This window comes from Schistocerca cancellata, chromosome 3 (assembly GCF_023864275.1).
Source record: "Schistocerca cancellata isolate TAMUIC-IGC-003103 chromosome 3, iqSchCanc2.1, whole genome shotgun sequence".
Taxonomy (NCBI): domain Eukaryota; kingdom Metazoa; phylum Arthropoda; class Insecta; order Orthoptera; family Acrididae; genus Schistocerca; species Schistocerca cancellata.
The window spans coordinates 542882356-542898632 of NC_064628.1; the positions used below are offsets into that span (position 1 = coordinate 542882356).

At 39.2% G+C, this 16277-nt stretch overlaps 2 protein-coding genes across 4 annotated transcripts in view; one reads left to right on the top strand and one right to left on the bottom strand.

Moving 5' to 3' along the window:
* LOC126175371 (protein lava lamp) overlaps positions 1-9631 on the bottom strand; it is a 166539-nt gene extending 156908 nt beyond the window's left edge. Inside the window, exons 1-2 of the mRNA XM_049922138.1 lie at positions 9485-9631; positions 9216-9398 (exon numbers count right to left, since the gene is read on the bottom strand). Coding sequence (XP_049778095.1) covers positions 9216-9392 — 177 coding nt within the window. The 5' untranslated portion in view covers positions 9393-9398; positions 9485-9631. The remainder of the gene's footprint in view (positions 1-9215; positions 9399-9484) is intronic.
* A 265-nt stretch (positions 9632-9896) lies between these two features.
* LOC126175374 (39S ribosomal protein L28, mitochondrial) overlaps positions 9897-16277 on the top strand; it is a 37185-nt gene continuing 30804 nt past the window's right edge. For 2 of the 3 annotated variants that reach the window (XM_049922144.1, XM_049922143.1), the window contains exons 1-2: positions 9897-10211; positions 10296-10471. In XM_049922144.1, the coding sequence (XP_049778101.1) occupies positions 10191-10211; positions 10296-10471 (197 nt within the window). In that variant the 5' untranslated portion in view covers positions 9897-10190. The remainder of the gene's footprint in view (positions 10212-10295; positions 10472-16277) is intronic. The other variant, XM_049922142.1, reaches the window with a different exon arrangement.

Genomic DNA, 16277 nt, shown 5'->3' on the forward strand with positions numbered 1-16277 from the left:
TTTGGTCTTTTTCTACCCAATATTTATCTTCCTTTTGAGTGAAATGTAAACACCTTCCATTTGCATAATTCTTTCTAAGAAATGAAATTTTGTAACCATCTTCAACATAAATCACCTGCCCCGCAAAAAATCTTGATCTGTTTCTTCCAGCATAGGAAACCAGAGCTAAATCCCCTTGATGCAAGGCCGTATGATTGATCAGGCCCTGTGAATTTTCTTTGGCTGGAGATCGCTTTTTGAAACAGTGCACAAACCTCTAGGGAGATAGCGAGTAATGCTGATACTCAATAATATAAGGGGCATTGAAAAAGAAACGAGCCAGAGATGTAATTACAGAAACCAGTACCTGTATGTTACAAGTATTGACCCTGGGCGTTGAGACATTTGTTCCACTGTGACACAAGGAGGCGAATGGCAGTCTCATAAAATTCCTGGAGCTGCGATGTTAACCAGTTCCGGACATACAGCTGGACGTCGTCGATCGAGGTGAACTGTTTGCCTCTATATTAATGTACTTCTTTGACCAAAATGGCCCCCTTCTGATTCACTTCCTGCAGCAAGGGACGACAGTGAATGCCCAGCGTTCCTCGGAAACCTTGACCACCCTTTGCCAAGCGATCAAATCAAAATGACCAGGCAATCTCACCTGTGGGGTCATTCTGCTCCACGAAAATGCAAAGCCACATAAGGCCAACACAGTCGCGGCTCTTGTGCAGAAATTAAAATGGTAAGTTCTCGGCCGTCCTCCATACAGTCCTGACCTCTCCTCCAGTGATTACGCCCTTTTTGGTCCCCTTAAAAAGGCTCTAAGGGGCAAATGATTCATCTCGGATGACGTCTAGCTGTACGTGCGGAACTGGTTAACATCACAGCCCCGAGAATTTAATGAACCAACCATTAACCGACTTGCGTCACAGGGGGACAAGTGTCTCAACAGCCAGTGTCAATACTTCTAACATACAGGTACTGGTTTCTGTAATTATGCCTCCGGCTCGTTTCTTTTTGAACACCACTTATATATGGAGTGATAGGTGTCACAGCATGGATAGTTTCGGTCTGCTCTATTGGAACTATCCCCCTTCCACATTTGATCTAATTCCTCCTCATTCTCTGCAATTTTCAAGGCACATTTATAATAGATGTTTATGCCATGACATCTTTCACATGCAGTTTTTGCCAAGTCCTCGGCACCAGATAGTAAGTGTTTCCCAGATTTGCAGATATTTCAGAATGCATACTTAACAGTTCCACAGTTCCATCCAAGACACCTTTGCTGTGTTATGTACCAAAGAAGTCCCATGAAATATTTATTCCATTGCATTCTCAGAAAAATGCCAAGTTGGCAAACAGGAAACACTGCTTAAATCAACTGGCTGCACCATCACTCATGAATGTGATGATTCTACCTCTGGGTTTGTGGATATAATGTGCTCTAGAATCTTACTTACGAAAGCATGCACTGAGTATTTATTATGATCAAGTTCATCACTAACAACAGCACAAGAACATGCATCATTTTGTGAGTCCCAAACATATGCTGTAAACAAATTGACTTTGATTTTAACCAATGGGCATTCTGGACTTCATTCTGCAGTTGAACAGTATAATTTTCTGCAAAATCTACTTGCACCAAGATGATGTTCCTTGTTTGCAGAATACTTTTTGTTTTCACAAAATTTTGATTGTTGTCTTTTAATAAATGTATCTTGTAAGAACTGGGGCAGCATGCTTGAAAGAGCCTCAAGACTCTGATCAACAGTACCATGAATCTCTTTGAGTGATTCGCTGGTTCACTGTTTGCCATTAGGTCCATTTGATCAGCTTCTTCATTAAGTTCTCATCCTAAGAATAGTTATCTTTCAAAGATACATTTGCGCACTTTTCACATTTTGACATCACGAACTTCTTTCTCTTGACTGCAAACTATTATGCTAATTAAGTCAGAAAATGTGGTTTTCACTTGTGGAACAACCTCGTTTATAATTTTCAAAAGTAGCTTTACGTTCTCGTGGTAGTGGCAGAGACACATGTTGTGCGGTATGTCCTGTAAGGTGCACACTAACTTTAGTCTCAATGCACAGAACTTGGACAATTTTATTGGCATCTTGGGGAATTCCTCTTGATATATAGCATGTGCCTCTTTCAAGGTCAGGATCATGTACCTCTTCTCGACTTTGGTTTTTCCACCTTCTTTATCCTTCATAATCACATAATCTTTTGTTCCAAGAGTTTGTCACGAAATGTCATCTCGAACATAAAATGTAGCAACAGCTTCTTTTGTGCCTGGATTTAAGCATTGAATCTGATTTTTCACCTGTTTTTCATTTACCAAATCTCCATGAGCAGCAGCTAATTCCAATACAACTTTCTTGGAGTTCTAGATAAACATAGTTTCCAAACATTTAATTGCTTTCCTTAATGTAGCTGGAGATTTATATGGACGATTGGTGTAGATGACGCAAGCATCACCACCACTGCCTTCACTGGTGCCTCTAACTTTATTTTTGAATTTCCCTTGATTAAGTTTCTCTTTTTCTCTTCGCTTCTGAAGTTGAGCAGCAGTTAAAACTTTGCCATTTCAGCCTTTTCCTTTCCCTGCCCTTTCTCTTAATCTCATCATTAACCCTTTCCCGTTGAGCCATTTCCGGTACTTTCTCATTTTCTTAGCTGATGTGAGAGGCATGATTAACAACTGTAAAAATGAAATATCTTGTTTGAGAATTATTGTGGAAACAGTGGAATTGCTAAAAAAAGCAATATCTATTGTAAATAAAATGTTCTATTCAATATAGTGATCTTCTAAAAACAAAATACATAAAAATGTCTCTGTTATTTAGGTATAGTACATAGTAACCTTCAAAGATAATCAACGTTCTGTTGCAGTTCATAGGAAGTCAGTAACTTCTATCGAGGTTTTCTTATAATTTGGCATTGCCACTGCTTCCCAGAGAAAGAATAGGTTATGGAAGAAGAAATACTGTTTATCAAAATAATTAACTCCATTCTACATGTGGTATGCAACCATTTAGTCATTTCATTGTAATCTTCACTAAAGAAGCTTATTAACTCATCTTTCAGCAATTACTTTTCAGACTCACTGAATATGAGTTTCTTCTCTCTGAAAAGTACTTTCTTGGTTTGTGGGACTTTCCCTCCAATTGTTACTAACAGTATAGCTAACATACAAAATTGCAGTATAGCCAACATATAAATGTATTTGATCTACAACATCTTAAGGAACGTCAGTCAAATTCAGTTATAAAATTATTGTCATTCCATTACTCCATTTATATCATTTTGTTACTGCATGTGTGTCATTCTATTACCTTTACAAAATATTGTTTATAATGAATATATTTTCCTCTGCTGTGAGACTTTTATCTATCTTGTAAATCTGTATTTGCATGCCTACTTTCAGGATTCTATGAAATTGCATTGACCCTAAAAAACAAATTTCAGGCTTTTTTCAGTAACGGAATGAAGGATATAACATCAAAAAATAAATCAGCCTTGGGACTTCACTAATTAAATAAAATCGATATAAGCTATTGAAATGGGCTGGCTTAAGTTCTCCAGATATTTTCTGTTAATAAATTACTTTACACTAATTTTTAGAGGTTATAGAAGCTGAAATTTTAGACAAGCTATAAGCCATTTGTTCAGTTCCAGCACTTCTTAACATGAAAACGAAGCTTCAAATTAAAAAAAAAAATTGTTTGAGCTAACAGAACTGATAATCAGATTTGTAATAAGAATATTTTTAATTTTTAAGGGTTATGTCCATGTTCTCATGGAACAGCCTATCGCAAACAACAATTACATCCATATCACCCACAACGAGTCCATGCAATGCTTGTGACTGACTTTGCACCAAGGGTCGCAATGACTCATTAGTTACTCCAACAATGGACTGATCAACCAGATTTCCTCCAAAATGTACTGCTTACTGATGAGGCCTCATTTGATCACAATGGTATTTTGTACAGCAGGAATAGCCATGTGTGGGATGAGGCAAACCCTCACACTGTAGTACAGCAACACCATCAAGTATGTTTAGCTGTGAATATCTGGACCGGCGTTATGGGCGATAATCTCATTGGGCCATACCTTCTACCTGGCCATCTGAATGGCCTACTGCACTTAAATGTTCATGGAAAGAATTCTACCTGAGTTGTTGGAGAATTCTACCCGAGCTGTGGATACAACATGACTGTGCGCCGCCTCACTTCAGTGTGGATGGCTGCAACAATTTCAATGCTGTATTTCCTGGTCACTGGATTGGAAGAGGAGGTCCTATTCCTGTGAGGTTACCTGACCTGAATTCACTTGATTATTTCCTTTGGGGACGTGTATGAGACCCCAGTGGATATGGCAAAGGAATTTGTTGGCAGAACTGTAGCTGCCTGTGATATGACTCTAACACACCAAGGATATTTGTCAGGGTGCATCAGAATCTTGTTCGCCGATGTCATGCTTGCACTGAGGTTGATGGCCTTCAGTTTCAGTACATTTTGTAAGATACAGTACAAATGTTACGTTCATTGTGTCGGTGATGGTATTTGCAGTTAACTGTAACTAATGTAAATAAAAAAGAACAAAGTAATGTGATTTTATTCCTACTATCTCCTTAAGCTGGCTTCCCAGACACCAGGTTCCTCTATGTCCTGTTAAATTTTTGCACACTCTTATGGAAACACCCTGTATTTGCTATAGCATGAGAACTGACTTCTCTTACCTTGTCTTTGCAGTCCTTCCACGAGATGTATCTTGATGGCAGAATAATTGTTCTACAGTCTGTCATAAGTATCAGTTATCTATATGTCCTCGACAGTGTTTTGTGTAAAGAACATCAGCTTCCCATCAGTGATTCCAATTTGAGCTCACAAAGCATTTCCACATTACTTGTGGGTTGATCGAATCTACCAGTAAGAAATCTAGCACTACATCTTCAAATGTTTTTGATGCCTTTATAGATTAGCTTCATTCTTCTAGAACTCTCTCAAAAAATCAAAGTCAACAGCTCACCTTCCCTGCAACTGATCTTACATGCTTGTCCCATTTTATACCACTTAGCCTTGAATATTTAGGTGATGTGACATCAAGGAGCACACCACTAATTCTGTATTCAAACACTGCAGGATTGTTTTAATGACTCATATGCGTTGGCTTGCATTTTTCCACATTAGAGCAAGTTGCCACACATCACATCAAACAGAAATTCTTTCCTAGTCATTCTGTATTCTCCTACTACAACAAAGGAAGGTTTTGGATGGAAGAATACATAAAATAAAGGAAAGGCATCCTCACCCATACCTGCCTGATGTGTGAGGCATAGAAACACACAACAGAAAACACTTTATACTAGCTTCTGAGCTCTTACTCTAGTAGAAGCACATACATTCATACACAACCACAGACACCCAAATGCATACGCCTGTGGCCACAGTGAGACTGGCTGTTGGTTATCAATAGCATTTGCCAAGGCAGATGAAAATGGGAAGTGGGTAGGGAAGGATGTACACGGCAAGGAGGGGCTAACAGACTATCATAAGACATGCCGTTCCACAGATGACTCAGTCTCTGCAAAACAAGGCAAAAGGAGTTCAGATGGTAGAGGTATAGAAGATATTATCAGTAAAGGGGTTGGAGTTAATAACAGATTTTGAGACAGTGCAGCACATTGTTTTAAGACTAAAAGAAAGGGTAAGAAGTGGCAATGTTGAGAAATAACTGTGTAATCACATACAAAGGAATGAGTAACAGACAGGATATGCTAGCAGTATTAGAGTGCACACAGGAATTAAGAGTGGAAGTTACATGTTCCATATAGTCAAAGTTTCTGTAGTAGCTTCTGATGATTTTCCCAAAACTTACATCTGAGATGTCTTCTTGAGTGATAAGCGACATACTGTGGCTGCATAACACAATATTTCTTCAGAGTGCATCACTGCTGACATTGTTAGTTACTTTCTGGCATACCAAGATGTGGAGGGAGATGCTTTTTTGTAACACATGAGCTCTACCCTCTCCTTTAGCCTTTCATGTTGCCACAAGCATGAAGAGCTACTTAAGCATTGTTTGCCCATATTTATGTTGATGAACTCTGTCTCTTGTGTTTATATGCAAGTGCAGTTGCTCCTTCAACGAATGTAAGGCAGAGTCTCAAGTATTGTTAAGGTGATAGGTAGCCTGTGTCCCTACTCATCAGGCTTTTACCCAGCTTTGTCTGAAGATCTCCACTTGGTGAAGCCTCTATATTTGAGCATGCTTTTCATCTCACAATAATTCATGCAATGACGATGTTCCAAAACAATCCTAAAAAGTCGTGTTGAAATTCCATGGAATGGACCTCACTATTCTGCAAGTTAAGATAATATATGACTTTTGACATTAACACAGGTGCTGTAGACTCCTAGCTTCCATAAGCCTTAAACTGTGAAGTAGGCTGTTTGTCTTGTCATGGGTTATACCAAATATCTAATAACGTATTTCTTACAGATTTTTCTGCAGACCACTCCTGTGCAGCATGGATTGGTCTGCTATATAATGTGCCTAAATGACTCAGCTGACTTCTGCTTAATAGGAACATGTATGACAAGTACATGTTGTTAATTTTTGGTATTTGTAACAAGCAGACAAAACACATGACATCTGGAATTGACAGACACAGGAAATATTTACAACAGTTTACGATAACGCACATCTTTGAAATGTTTCCTAAGAACATCAACCAGGTGTCCCTTCAAACACCTTTCAATGTACATTTTAACTGATGCTGATGAGTAGTTTTTCAAGAAAACTTCAGTAACAGGCACATGGATGACAGAATTCAAATGTAAATTTATACCTTGAAAATAAGCCGTACTTGAATATACTCTGGACCATCCTGACACAAGATTTTTCACAGAATACAGAAATAACATTAATGGATAAAAGAAAACAATGCCTTTGGCAGAATATCTCTTCAAATTTGTTGAAAATTTTGTTGCTTGTGGGACCACGGTGGATCGTTCACCGAGTTCCAAGTCTGAAAATCAAGACCAGTTGCATGCACAGGTGCATAAGTTCTCTGAAAACTGATCCTTACTCTTAGTGAGTGTATTGGATTCTTCCTCATGTCAATGGCAAATTGATCCAGCATTTAATATTGATATCAGCTACTTCGATGTGATACTTACCACAGGAAGAAGTAAACGACACAATACCATGATGAAAGGCTGACAATGTCATTAACATGACAAAGATTTGACTCTCAAGAAATGACGAACAGATGACATCATTAAAACACCAAACCATTCGCAATACAAAAACCAACAAATAGAATCTCTTCTGAAATAAAGGGTGCTTTGGGCAGTGATGTACTTGTTATTAATGATTTGAATGATATTAAAAACTTGAAAATACCAGAGCACAAAGGGAACTAGGATTTTTTTTTATCACGCACACAAGTATACCTATGGAATGCACAATAGCTATATAAATATATTTCCACGAAATATTTATTGGATTTGACAGCTTGCCTCACCCGTTAACTAGGTCTTTTAACTAGGCCTCGAGTTCCGCAACCACAATATCTCTTTCATTAAATATGTGTCTTAGTAACCACACTGACCAAAGTGCAACAGTATCATAATCTTCAACACACTCGTTACCTTCTCTAGACCTATACAGAGGTTTAGACAATGACACAATCCAATCCACCACAAACAATAACAAACATAACACCAGCAACTAAAATATACAAATACAGACACCGAAGAAAGCATCTGCACAATATACAATGCCACACTTCATACAATATACTGTTGGCTCGTGTTGTTCACTAGACTCCTTTTTCCTTCATTTTTCAAGAACCTTTAACAAGCGCTACTGCTTTCACAATCTACTACTTATTCTAGTGCCACTGTGACAATTCCAATTCCTGGATGGACTTCGTGATCAGTGCTACTTACTAAAAGTAACTGTAATTGTTGCTGATGTTAACTGGATGAAAGAAAGTATCTACATCTACACCTTGCAGTATATGACAGAGCGTACTTTGTGTACCACTATTTCTTTCTCCCCACTCCCACCCTCTTTCCTGTTCCAGTCGCAAACTGTTTGCAGAAGGATAATTGCCAGTAAACCTCCACGTTTTTGAATCCCTCTAACTTTATCTTCTTGGTGCTTTTGCGAGATACTCGTAGGACGAACACAAACATTTATTGACTATTCTATGAATGTATGCTTTTGCTTGTCAAATGCCTCTCTTCCTTTGTCTGCCACTGGAGTTGATTGATCATCTCTGTTGCACTTCCATGTTTATGAAGAGGACCTATAGTGAAACATGCTGCTCTTGTTTGGATCTTCTCTACTTCCTCTATCAGCCCTTAACTGATACCAATTCAACGGCGATGAGCAAAATTCAATTACTGATCACACAATGGTTTTGTAAGCTACCTCTTTAGTTGACAGACTATGTTTCCCTAAGATTCTTGCAAAGAAAATCAGTTTGACATCTGTCTTCCCTGCAATTAGTTTTATATTGTCATTTCGCCTTAAATCACTCTGTATACACATACTGTTAGCATTTTATCCAAGTAATTACTTCCAGTGATTGTTCTGAATTGTGTAACAATAATATGCCATTCTGCCCACTTATATGCATTATGTGACATTTGTTTATGCTGACAATCAGTTGCCACTCCCTACACCAAGTGTCAACCCTCCACAGACCTTCCTGCATTTTGTTAAAATTTTCCAAGTGTTGTGATTTCTCTGGATGCAATAGCATCATCCAGAAAAAGTCTCATGGAACTTCCAGTGTTACCTACTATGTCATTTACATATATCAGGAAAAGTAATGAACATACATCACTACCTTGTGGTATGCCCAAACTCACTTTTTTTGTCTGAAGACTTATCTCCTTTGAGTATGACATGCTGTGATGTGTTTGCTAGGCTTCACTTCTATCATACAGTTAGTTTGATATTCCACAACCCCATATTTTTTTCATAAGGCGGCAGAGAGAAACCAGAAATTCTGATTCCTCACTTGAGTGTGAAACTGCTAGATGACATGTTATTTATCCAATACTGTGTGCTCTTTGTTTAAGTGTAGAATTGCTCTGAATATCATCATACATGACATTAATTAATGTAAATAAAGTAAGTCAAATGCACATTAGTTGAGCTCAGATGATCCGCTGATCATAGATGTTTTCTATTCTACAAACCTCAACTTCCTTCTCTTTTGTGACAAGCTGTTGTTCATTTTTCCTCAACATCTCCTTCAGTTGGGCGATTAGCGTCTGCTGCTGTTCGAACTGGTCTTGAAGTTCTTTTACTTCCAAATTTTGTGCAGGCGCCTGCGTCTGGTCGCCTGGTGGATCAGAACTCTCGCTCCACCACATTGTCACCTAGATGACACACAAAACGTAAGCCAAACAATAATAAATCGTTTCTCGGATTGTTACAGGAACATGACACGTCAATGTCGCTTTACCTCACTGATTTTTCTGGGCTTTTAGGAAGTTTAATTAGAACACTTCGCTCCGAGAAGTGACACATACCCTTCTAAGCGTCGTTCGTTTCGCTTCGTATTATCGAATGTGATATCAAATACTGAAACACGATTAACATTATACTAAAATTTAAAATCAAGAAATTACTTATAAACACAGAAGTCTACAATATATCCACGTCAAAGGTAGGTAATTTAACGACCATAACATCGCATGCTTATACTCGTGTAAACGAAGTAAATACATCACAATAAAAACATATGTTTCTTCACGCACTTGTCACTTATTTCGTTAACTCGATACGAAGATATGTTACTCTGTCTCTGTTAACAGAAGTTGGTGCTGCAATGTTACCACGGTGTCCTTATTAAAGAATTTTCTACGCAGGGGCGGCCAATATAAGCGGTTCATCTGTGTTCCCAACAATTAAATATCCTCCAGACATTATTTTACTGGCCCACGTATTTCAAATCTTAACTCTTTTCTTTTCTTCTCGACTGCAGACAGCTCGAATCACAGCTTCACTTTGATGTTACTCAACGACGTGTACCATAGTCGTAGTCGGTGAAACAATTGAAATCAGGTGTAAACACTAACACTTGATCAGTAGTAGGGATGAGCGGAAGGTGTGTTCGGTCAGTACGGATGTGTGGATGCACAAAGTGAGGAAAGCGGTTATAAGCAGAAATGGAATCTAGGCTAGCAAACGTAATGCACTTTTGTGTGAACTATTCCTGCTTTAAAAAAAATCAAACTACTTTGTAGAATGTAACCCCATACTTAATATTTCAGGGTCTTAAACTCTTATATTTTAAGAGGCCTGGGCCATTTGATCCAGGACGAGTTGGTGCACGACTTCCAGAAGCATACAGAAAATTTTGGGATGAATGGAAGGTTAGAAAGCCGGAGCCTGTCCACTACGTGCCAGAACCGGGGAAGTGGAGGCGTGACCCAGTAACTGGTGTGGTGTAAGTCTCCTTTGTGCCAGGCATTTGTTATATTAGCCATACCCCATAGATCCTGCGGTAAGTGGTCTGTAGGATGTGGAAAGAAGTCGAGGATGTAATTTAATTTAGGTGCAATAAAGTGAAATGAAAGTACAGTACTGTATTCTATTGCTAAATCTAATTACACATCATCTGAAACGTTTAATTTAAGAATTTCTTTGAAGATATTTTTTCGTGAAGTAGAACGAATTGGCCAGTAGAAAATTCATTAATTCAGTTTTGAACTTATTATTATTTTATTTAGCATATGGCGAATACAGACATATCGTGAAATTACATGTACATATTGACACACAAGAAACTTAAGTTTGTCTTTACAACTGAATATCCAGTCCTTCAATCCAGCGCACTGCATCTGGAGTTGCTAGCAGGAAGTCCTCTTTGGCGCCGTGATAGGCTCGAATCCTGCATTCACTGACAATGTGGTGAACAGTCTGGTATGGAGCCCTGCAGCCACAAACTGGATCAGGCAGCTTCTTCCACTTAAAGGGAGCGTCCCTGCATCGCCCATGGCTGGTACGGATTCTGTTGAGTAGACCAGGTCTTGGGTGGTAAGTCGAATCCACTTGGAAGTTTAGCACCTGAGAAGATGTTATGCAGGTGCACATCTGTCACTGCTTCCCACCGACCTTTCCATTCTTCAAGAGGTTTGAAATTCTTAACAACCATGTCAGCAGCATCGCACAGAGTTGGATGACGTGATTTCAGTCTCTTGCGATTTAAAAGTGGCAGGTCGCAATGCACGGGTAGGTTAGAATTCCTGGAGATCTTGTGGAATTCTCTCATAAGGGCAGTACATCTGCGTAGATCAGGAGGCATTATACTGGTTAACAGTGGAAGCCAATAAACTGGAGTAGATCTGATTGTGCCAGATATTATGCGAGATATTATGCGCATTGTCGTATTCAGCTGGGTATCAACAAGCCTTGTATGATGACTATTCGTCCAAACAGGTGCACAATACTCAGCACTTGAGTATACCGAGCCCAGAGCTGAAGTTTGCAGGGTGGTTGCTGAAGATCCCCAGGTAGTTCCGCATAGCTTATGGAGGATGTTGTTTCGAGTCCTCAGCTTTTGAGCTAAGTTAAGAGGGTGGTGTTTGAAGTGTAGTGTACGATCCAGGATGACACCAAGATAGTTTGGGTTCCAATTGTGATTAAGAATTCTGCCTCTGAAACTTACTTCCAGTTTTACGTTCGCCAACTGGTTATTTAGATGGAAGCAACACACTTCTGTTTTACTCACACTGGGTTGGAGTCTCCAGATTCTGAAGTAATTGTCTAATGAAGACAGGTCATTGGCTAAAATCTCTTCTGTTGTCTTCATTTCCTGGTGTTTGACGGCTAGAGCCAGGTCATCGGCATAGCAGTATTTTCTGGACGAAGTGTCAGGTAGATCAGATAGATATAGGTTGAACAGTAAGGGTGAGAGAACTGATCCTTGAGGCAATCCGTTGTTCAGCTTCCTCTCCTTACTTATGTTGCTTCCAGTGATTACCTGGAACTTCCGATCACTTAGCATGCTGTTAATCAGTCGAGCCATTGTTCTGCAGGGTATGATGCGGAGAAATTTGTAGATAAGGCCTTCCCTCCACACAGTGTCGAAGGCGGCAGTTAGATCAACAAATGCGACAGATGTTTTCTGCTTCATTTGGTATCCTGACTCTATGAAGGATGTGAGAGACAATACTTGGTCGTAGCAGCTACGCCCTGGTCTGAAGCCTGCCTGATCAACTGGAACGTTCTCTAAGATAGCGCTACTTATTCTGGTATATATTAGCCTTTCAAAAAGCTTGTAGCAGAAGCTGAGTAGGGAAATGGGGCGATAGTTTTCTACCTTGTTGCTGGGTTTGCCAGGTTTCAGAACAGGTATTATCTTCACCTTTTTAAACTCAGATGGAAGTTGACCAGTCAGCAGGATGTCAGTGAAGAATTCTGCCAGCCATTTCTTAGCTTTTCCTCCAATATGGATCAGGAATTCTGAATGGATACCATCGAATCCAGGTGCCTTAAGAGGTTTGAGGTCCTTCAGTGCAGAGTCAATGTCTGAAACTGTGAAGGGATGGGTATATTCAGATGAAGGAGATGCCTTCTTTTTCAGGTCACGAAGCTGTCGTCTGATATGTCTTGTATGTTTCTTGTCAGGAGGTACTCTTGAGGTACCTCCTGACAAGAAACATACAAGATATATCAGACGACAGCTTTGTGAAGGTATTGTTTGAATAATAATAAATCAGTTTTGAACTCTACTACATTAACTAAATGATATTTCAGGGGGTAGGTTGTTGACTACATATGTACCCATGTATATGGCAAGTTCGTGTACTAATGTTAACTAACTTCTTGAGGCCTTTGTAGAGGTTGTTTTTGGTTCTGGTGTTCTATTCATGCTCTTCACTAATGTTGTGAACACTGTATTGGAAATAGCAAAGGACATTAACGAATACATGTATTGTGAAGTAGTAGTTAAAATAACCAGTTTTTTTGGATAGGTCCCTGCAGGATGATCTTGAAGGAACACCAGATATTCTTATAGCACAATTCTGTATTCTGAAAATATTACCCCAGTAAATTTAATTTGCCCAGAAAATGCTTTCACAACTCATTAGTGAATGAAAATATGCAGTATAAACTAGTTCCTCAGTTTTTAAATTTCCTGTAGCGGTAATCGTGTGTACTGTAAACATAGTTGAACCTAGGCCTTTACTGATAATAGACAGTGGATTTTCCAACTGAGGTTGATCTGTCTTTATTCCCAAAAACTTAACACTTTGTTTATTGTTCCATTGTCTTTTGGAGCTCTGTGAGAAATACTGAACTATATGTACTGCGTCTTTTCAAAATTCAGTGATGATCCGTTTGCCTTGCACTATCTGTTGAGGAGGTGATTTGATTTATTCATATGTAGATCATCTGACAATGATATAGTGTGTGCCGTTGTAGTACGCTGAATATAAATAACTCAGAATATACATACACACAGAATATATAAATATGTTATGTATTTTCAAATATTTCAGTGTCTATATTTTAATAAGGGAAATTGGTACTATTTTGTATTATTATCTGGAAAAAGTACAGAAGTTGCATCTTTGAAAACTGCAAGTGGGTAATCATTTATGTATGTAAACATGTGGATGATAATCTAGAAATTGGGTGTACAGTTTTTGCTAATTGATAGGCTGAATCACAAGGGCAGTTTGGGTATATGTTATTAGTAATGATGAGTGTGTAATATATATGTGTATTGTTATTTGTTCCATATTTAATTGGCATTAAGAGGGAAAGCATCAGATTCCACCTGCCCGATTTGACCCATGATGGCATCAGTATGGAGGAAACACCTACGTCCAGCATGTACAAGATATCTACCATAACGACACTATATACACACGCCAACAAATGCTAACAAAAATAAAAACAGCACAAGAGCATATCACTCCAACAATAAAATAAGACTAATGGGACAGCCACGGGAAGTAGGGTGTTTAGGGCGGGGACAAGCTAAATACAGAAGGGGGAAAAAACTACACCATCACAAAGAAAATATTATCCCTAAAATCAAAAAAATTCTGAACTTATTATGTGACATCACAACCACAAAAACCATAGGAGTGGTCCATATAGCTCAAACGAAGCTGTTGATACAAAAAAACCAACACATGCAACTCTAAAAAGCAGACTCAGATATTTCACTCGATCTATATAGCTCAAAAGAAGCCTTCAATACCAAATTCCAATACATGCAACCCTGAAAAGTGGAATCGGACATTTCCTTGACCTATATAGCTCAAAAGAAGCCCCTGATATCAAAAACATGACACACACAATTCCAAAATGTGGAAACGGAAAAAAATCCCTTGACCTTTTTAGCTCAAACAAAGCCCTCCATACCTATTGCCAAACCAAAAATGAAAATGTCAGAACCACAAACTTCACACACTTAAAATATATCACAAACAAACCAATGATACCAAACCCCCCCCCCCCCAAAAAAAAAAAAAAAAACCTCTTCACTAGGTTAAATAAAATACAACTGGAGTGTCATAAATACAAACAGATAAAACATCAAAATCACTAAAAATAAAACCAAAACAAAAACCGTTAGTTTTCAAACTTTCCCAGCGTACATATTGTTCCAGAAAATTTCAGGAGAACTGCCGGATGTTTGTAACTTCATGCCACAATATTTCGGCACAGAGTCTTCTGGTCATTTTCAGATGATACTAGCGAAAACTCCCTGAGCTCTGGTATTTAAGGCCCCGCCGTCACGAGTGGTGGATTCACCTGGCATTGCGCGTACACTACTTCAGCGCTTTTTATTCTGCTGCGCCGCGTGCCCTCTGTGGTGAAAACTCGCTGCATCGATATCTATTTAATTGTCCTCCCGCGGTTTCATCACAGAACCATGCTGGCTATGGGCGACACCAAGTTTTTCGATGATTGGATTCCATGCCGAATTCAGTTTGAAACCGCCTTCACGATTAATAACAGACTCACTGTCACACAGCCATATTTCCATGGATTCATTAATAATCGAACTCTGAAAGTTAGACGCATGGGCCACAGTTTTTGTCTCATTGTAATTCATGACATGAATAGTGGAAATACAGTGTTGGGCGATGGCAGACTTAAAAGGCTGAAGGAGGTGAGTATGCCACTGATGTTCTACAATGTGATCCTGCACAGTACATGTCGTTTGCCCTATATAAGATTTGCCGCATTCACGCGGAATCCTGTAAACACCAGCCTTGCGCTGCTCTAGGTTGTCTTTGGCAGATCCCAACAGCAACGAAATTTTTGCAGGAGGGCGAAAGATTGCTTTCACTTTATATTTTCTTAGTATTCTGCCTATTTGCACTGAAATATTACCAATATATGGTAAATAGGCAGTCATTTTAAAGGTCTCGTCCTCTTCTTTGCTCCATCATTTATAGGTTTGCAGCTATCTCTCCACTTGCTGGGACGAATCCCCATTCTTCGTAAATACAGTCTGCAGGTGCTCCAGTTCCATTTGCAAACTATCGTTGTCAGAGATGACATGGGCTCAGTGAATCATTGTCTTCAAAACACCCATCATTTATGCCAGATGGTGGCAACTACCAGCTTGCAAGTAAAGGTCTGTGTGCGTGGGCTTTCTGTATTCTGAATGACCAAGTTTTTAGACAACTTGGTGCAACGTAAGAGCGATGGCACACTTGGTCATTCAGTATATTGAAAGCCTACTCGAACAGACCTTTACTTGCAAGCTGCTAGTTGCCACCATCCGGCACAAACGCTGGGTATTTTGAAGACATTGATTCACTGAGGCCACGTCATCTCTGCCACCGATAGTTTGTATTTGCATCAGCAAGTGGAGAGAGTGCTCAGATCTGTAAACAACGGAGCAAAGAAGAGGAAGAGGACTTTAAAACGACTGCCTATTTACCATATATTGGTAATATTTCAGTGCAAGTAGGCAGAATACTAAGAAAATATAAAGTGAAAGCAATATTTTGCCCTCCTGCAAAAATTTCATTGCTGTTGGGATCTGTCAAAGATGACCTAGAGCTGCGCAAGGCAGATGTTTACAGGATTCCGTGTGTTATATAGGGCAAACAACACGTACTGTGCAGGATCACATTATAGAACATCAGCAGCATACTCGCCTTCTTCAGCCTTGTAAGTCTGCCATCGCCAAACACTGTATTTCCACTGGCCATGTTCTATTATTAATGAATCCGTGGAAATACGGCTGTCTGACAGTGTGGTTTCCAGTGAGTGCACAT